At 40.3% G+C, this 6,745-nt stretch overlaps 1 protein-coding gene across 5 annotated transcripts in view; it reads right to left on the reverse strand.

Annotated features, from left to right (window-relative positions):
• wnk3 (WNK lysine deficient protein kinase 3) overlaps window positions 1-6,745 on the reverse strand; it is a 35,712-nt gene that overhangs the window by 24,816 nt on the left and 4,151 nt on the right. For all 5 annotated transcript variants that reach the window (XM_014019240.1, XM_014019230.1, XM_014019250.1 and 2 more), the window contains exon 2: window positions 1,719-2,867. In XM_014019240.1, coding sequence (XP_013874694.1) covers window positions 1,719-2,441 — 723 coding nt within the window. In that variant the 5' untranslated portion in view covers window positions 2,442-2,867. The remainder of the gene's footprint in view (window positions 1-1,718; window positions 2,868-6,745) is intronic.

Consider the following 6,745-nt stretch of genomic DNA (forward strand, 5'->3'; position numbering starts at 1 on the left):
AAAAGCAATGATTAGACAAAAGGTCATTTACTGGTGTGGCCTGTGTGTGTGTGTGTGTGTGTGTGTGTGTGTGTGTGTGTGTGTGTGCATGCCTGAGTGCTAATATGTCTCCCTCCGTGTGATAACTTAGCATTAGCTCCAGGACTGCTTCGTGGGAGGGATGCCATGGTAATCCCTGCTTGGCTCCTCGTCTCCCCTCTACCTTTATCCCTCACCCACTTATCATTGCTTCATGTGCCCTTCTTTTCTTCGCTCCCTTGTTTCAACCTTTTAGCTGTTGCTGTGTAGTAAAACCCGTTTTTTTTTTCAGGCTGTTTACAGGTTTAAGATTTGTAATCTAAYTAAACAAAGAATTATGTGTATTCTCTTTTAAAATCCCTTGATAATGACTTATTATGCAGACAGTTTTATAATAAAGTAAGAAAAAAATCAACTTTTTTTCCCAAAAAGAACTTGTTTTGGTTTGCTGCAGACAGAACTGGATGTTACGAATTTATTCCTTATCTTTGAAAAATGCTCTACCAGCTGAAATTTGTTCTATTTCATTAGCTAAGGTCAAAAGCTTAAGAAAGAGATAAAGAAAATAAGTCCTCTTATCCAAAGTTAATCATCCCATCTCTGCAAGCTGAGCAATTCTATACAAAGAGACATGTCAAAAGCATTAAATCATTATTAATGATGGAAAGAAGACTCTCTAGGTGTTGGTCTAACACCAGAAAAGGTGATGCAGGGGAATGCCTGCTGCTCGTTAGTCCAACAGACAGAGTCTGATCTGAAGGATTAGCTTGTTTTGGAATTAGCTCCAAACCAAACACATGACTGACTGCTCACACAAAGCCAACAGTCAAGTCAGATAGCTTACCATCACACTGCTCGCTATTGTGAGGCTAAAGATGAAGAGAGTTCTACAAGTCTGTCTCCCACCTCATGCTGAAGTCATACCAATTAATAATGCTTTGCATTAATCATGAGAATAATAAAATATGGCCGGTCACTTGAACAGTAATCTCATTCTATTGCATTTCATTGTTTTCCTCCCACTAGGAAGTTGGTGCGTAACAAAGAGCTCCCTATAGTAATATTTGCTGCTGTTACAAGTACATGTACAACAACCGTCACAAAAGGCATTCTCTTTTCCACTCCATATTAGTATAAATTGCACAATACACAACAGAATCATGATGCATCTAAATAGTTGGTTTATTTGTAATTAAACAAAATGATACAAAATGAGATGGTTATTTGCAAACACTATTAGCAGTGGCAGGAGCAGTGTGTATCACTTCTGGTGCATAKCAGAGATTTTCTGCAAAAATATCCTTCTAATACAAAATAAATAGGGATTTAAAAGTATTTCCTCAAAACCTAATCTGTTAACCGTTTTGTATGTTTTAATTGGTTGTAAAAGTTTTTTTTTAGCTTTTAATTGTTAGTTTCACAATGCAATTGCACTCTCTCTCTGCACACTCCTCACCACACATAAAAAACAGAACTCTTTCACACACAAAAAAATCACAATTAATCTTTGGTTGAGTTATTTTCCTGATATTTCTTTTGAGTTCGTTGTGCTCATTAACATCCTAACCTTTCATGTCTCCCCCTCTTTCTTTCTGTGTCCCTCGYTGMACCCAGTTTTTTGTGTGATTGCAACAGCTTCTGTAGGCTCTGCAGTTGAATTATTAGTGTAGGAAAAGTAAAAAAAAACTACTTGGCCTTACCTGAAGTTCACACCAAGCGACCTCCACCCAGGTCTCGGTGTCCAGGCCTTTATACACAGTCTTGAAAGCACCTCTGCCCAGTTCAATGTCAAACTTGAGGAACCTTCCTCCAGGAGATGTRGCGACAGCCTTCATCTCTGCCTCCTCTTCCTGCTCACGATCCCTTTCCCTCAAGCTCGGGCTAGGTACAGATGAAGAAGCATCTTTGTCGACCTCATCGTGACCCTGAGATGGGTCGTGCCGCAGAGCTGCGCAGGAAAAAGCAGCCCCTTGTTGCTGGGCAGCGCCAAAGCCTGATTCTGTGGAACGCAGCTCCAGATGGGGGGCACTGTGAGGAGCCTCGGGGGGCATCACAACCTCATCATCTGTCTCGCATATCTCTACGCTCTTTCTGAAGAAGCGCTTCTCCCGTTTCAGTGGTTTTTGACCAGTGTCACCAGGTAGGACAGGCTTGGAGACAAAAACCGGGGTCTCCTCACTCTCCTGGAAGATTTCATCATCTCCCCCTCCTCCCTCTCTTTCCCCTTTTCTAATTCCTCCGTCATCTCCTCGTGTCTCTCTTTCCCTCTGGGCCTTGGAGGAGGGGGAGTCCAGATGGGTGCTGTGTGTCCCATCCTTCTGTTGATCTGTCCGGCTCTTCCGCTCTTTGGCCTCCTCCTTTTGTCCATCAGGCTTCTCGGATGAGTCCTCAGTGCCWGTGGGCTCTCCTGGGTCAGTAGCCATGGGGAATTGTCTTTCCCAGTCCTACAAGACCACCTCCTCCTCCGCCTCCTCCAAACCTTGGCTTCACCGTCAGTCCCCGTCTCTCTCTCTTTTTGTGTGTCTTCTTCACCCAGTTTAGTCTGTCAAGCTGCCCTTTCAATGCGTCAGGTGAAGGCTTGCTCACTTTGGCAACTCTCTCACTYCTTCTTGTCTCCTTTCCTTTGCTGTCTTACACTAATGTAGGAGGATGAGAGACCGACCGTTGAAGAATAGCTTTTGTCTTCATTCGCCTCCTCATCATTTTCCTACATTTTTGTCTAAATAAATCTAASAAAGCCACACGTCTCTCAGTGAACACACTAAGTCAGGTGTTTCTGAATCATCTAGGAAAGTTGAAGAGCTTTTTTTTTCCTTTTCAATTTGTTTTGTGAATACCTTCAAGTCAACCTGTAAGACAAAAACAAAACATTGCATTAAAGTCGGGTAAATATGTGAAAGATTTATTCCTGTGTTGACAGATCTAGGTCTCTAAACAGGTATGACACACTTAGGTAAGCCAACATATACAAAGGTTTAAATGTTAGAAAATAGAAGTATTACCAAATGTTCTCATTTACCAGCTCTTTGCTTTGCAACATGAGGTATTAGTAATTAACAAGGTAAATAAAGCTCAGACTTTGTACAATTAGACCAAAAAAATAAAAAAATAAATAAAAAGACCAGCATAAATATCTAAGGAGCAAGCTTTATCAATCATCCAGCACATCTTCATCACCATCTTGTGACTTTAACTGTGTTCAACAACTCCCTCAGTCAACAGAGAGCTGCAGTTAGGAGAATGCAATCCCAACCATTAAATATGAATGGCGATCTAAGGGCCAGTTGAGTGTGAATAATTCATAGGCAGACTGACTGTTGAACCCTTCAGGAGTGAATATAAGACATCTGCAGTGGAAGGTTGATAAATGTAAACAGCTGTGATTATGATTACCATCAGCAAGGTCACCAGACAACAGAATTAATCAGCAGCTTCTTCGTTCCTGAAAAACTGTTGCTGTTTGAGTTTGTGCTGGCCTGAGAGTAGTGGACATTTTTTCTGGTGACACATTTATCTCACTCTCTTTTTCATTTATTTATATGTATTTTTTGCCATCTGTCCCAAGGTTTCCGATCTTCTTTTCAGTATGACAAAAAATCTTTTAGCAGCTCTTCGAGAACTGTTTTGTTAAAAAAAAAAAAAGATGTTTCATTCAGACACCATCTGGCCTAAAGTTTCTCTGGAAACAGTAGCTAAGAGACAGAGTTAAGCAACCAGTTGCAGAGACAATAAAACCCAAAGTCACCGTTCTGAATTTACAGAAAGTATGCATACTACTGCAAAATGACAACAGGTGCTGGACAAAAGAAACACAGTTATACGATTAAAAGAAATTAAATGAAAAAGTAAATAAAAACAGCAAGGTGAGGTTCAGGTCACTTAACCTATTTGTTTACAACCTATCCCTTATTACTTTACAGCTGAGCACGTGAAACTTTCTAGGGTTCCTCTGAGTACTTTACTGGGACATCCCTGTCAATAACACCCAAACTGTCTCAGGTTACAGCCCACTTAGCTCTGAAGATATCCACAAGGACCACCTTGTACAGTAGGAGTTAGCTCCTGAAATGTCACAGAAGTGAGTCCAGACCAAAAACAAAACCCATTCCCACCACAGGAGTCTAATCTATTCTTTTATTTCTTCCATAAAACAGTGATTAAAACTCAAATCAAGCCTATTGTGKCTCTAGGTTGAAGGTAAACATATCTGACATGCAATGCCAGTAGCTGTCAGTCAGATTAAAACACAAGAYGCTGATGTGAGACTAACTGCCAGACTCTTCAAAGCAAACAGCAAAAATCCAGTTCAGCAGCATTTGCAAGTCATGTGCGGTATGAGACGCACATTAAATGGTGTTGAATAAGTAGTCTATGGTTCAACCTAATGCAACAGAAACTAGAAGCAYTCGGAGAGTGCAAACCTCCGCCAAGACTAATTTCCCCCATCCTGTAAGAGTTAATGTGCAAAAGCAGAGATGGAAACACATTTGCTGAATAAGTTCTGACGTAGCGAACATTTAAGCAGCAGTATGCAAGGGATTTCTTCCCGGTGGAGTCTAATGTGAAAAAAAAAAGTCAGACTCGTCACTCAACGTTATTCATCGTCAAACTGGTGTCAGATTAAGCTCCTAAGTTTTCATCAGTCACATTTCACCATGTAAAACGTCTGTTTTATCCCCTTGTATGAGTTTGTAATGGTTTGACTCTCTTTATAAAGTGCCCCCCCCCCCCAGTCTACAAACTTTGAGGACCGGCAGCTCTCTGTTTACAAACGTAGTAGCGAGAAACTGTTTTGATTGGTTGTTTGGGAAACGCAGATTTCATGGTGCAGTCACGCACTTCCTGGTCACAAAACTTTCTGTAAATGCGCATATTATGGCAAAAATTATTCATCTTTAAATGTGGTTTTAACATTACTTTTATACAGTTTGAAGTCCGTGCTGTCCAATCCAGGTCACTGTTTTTTACAGAAGCCCTGTGAAAGCATCACAGCTTTGCCAATCTCAGAGTGTTAAAAGAAAAAAAATTCCTGTGTCCGCATCATGATCCGGAACATCACCAAAATTTAAAGGTGTGTTGCTTGGCCTAGTGCCCACATGTGGTAAAAATTTTCATGACAAGCTGTCCACAAGTTTTTGAGTATTGTTGTCCACAGACAGAATGACAGACAGACATACGCGACTGARAACATTACCTCGCCCTTGGCGGAGGTAATAATAACTATAGAATCACTGGCTGTACACTGACAGGTTTATAGCATCACATAGATACTGTTATTGAGGTTGTTTTAAGAAAATTGGACTCAGAAAAAAAATTCTGCACAATTTACTTCTAATTGCTTTGATCCAATCAGCTCTTAAAAATAAAAACGCTAATTTAAAAATACAGTAAATGAGTTTCTTCTTGAGTTGAGATGGTTCAGAATTGATTTTATGATTGGAATCATCACCAGCTAATAAATTAGTAGAAAAACACCCTGAAGTATATTTAGGAAATTAGATAGTATATTTCTTATCTGTTCCTCAATGTAGAATGTCCAAAATTTACGTAAAGGACTTGAGTTATGGCAGCCTACAGAGTACAATGAGGCTTTAAAAAGGTACAGGACGTGATGAACATAAAGGGGAAAAAACAACAAGCAATAAAGAGAGGGAAGTTTCCCTTTAAACAGGAGATTTTTTTGCTTATGTCCCCAGGGTAAGGAGTTCCCATGAAAGCCACATACCGGACAGAGTTATCACAGTACATCAAGCACGTTCAACTGCATCACTGTCTCTCACAACCTCCCAGTCTCCCTTACAAACACACATGTGCAAATATTCAACGCACATCAGCTAGTCAGAGGAGATTTTTGTTGTTTTACACTGTGTCTTTTATACACAGACAAAAACACACACATCAAAAGCAAACTGTAACCCAAGCGCATGGCCCTTTTCAATGAAAGAATGACGAAAGGAATTTCCTGACACCAGTCAAATGACCAAGCAGCTGCTCATGCGGGTAAATGTGGTAAACTAAAGTTGACGATAATAAGACCAACACCGCTGAAACTGTGACATTTTACTTGGGCAGCAAACTGACTCTGGCGTAGATTAAGTTTCACGTCCGAATCTTCCTCGCTTCTGTTATCCGTGCTTGAGTACATGAGAACTGAGCATTCAATGCGTTGAGATGTGTCTGTAGGGGGACCGGAAGAGTTTGGATGGGAGGGAAGGAGAGAGCAAAGACGGAGCGGGGGAGTGGGGGCAGGAGAGAATTGCAGACAGAGTGCGAAAATGTGTGAGTGAAAGATAAAGAAATACAGATGACGGGGTGGCATCAACAAGAAGACTAAAAAGGAGCAAGTTGCCTAAGAAAACGTGACAATGTTTACATGAAGGAGAGTAGTGTAGTGTACAGTCAACTGGAGTAATATGTATATAAATTACATTACGTACAATAAAGTACAGTACACTACAGTAAAGAAGTATAATTACTAGGCAATAGTCTACTGGATATTTATTTCAACACAACATATTTTAGCCAAATAATGATCCATTTAAATATTTAAACATGACACTGAAAACACTTGTCCTTTAAGATCAAATAACAACAATTAACAAAATAGTTGGGACAAGTTGTAATCAAATTAATTGTTGTCAATATACACTCACCGGCCACTTTATTAGGTACACCACGCTAGTAACGGGTTGGACCCCCTTTTGCCTTCAGAACTGCCTCAATTCTT

This window comes from Austrofundulus limnaeus, unplaced genomic scaffold (genome assembly GCF_001266775.1).
Source record: "Austrofundulus limnaeus strain Quisiro unplaced genomic scaffold, Austrofundulus_limnaeus-1.0 Scaffold3, whole genome shotgun sequence".
In the NCBI taxonomy this organism is placed as follows: Eukaryota; Metazoa; Chordata; class Actinopteri; order Cyprinodontiformes; family Rivulidae; genus Austrofundulus; species Austrofundulus limnaeus.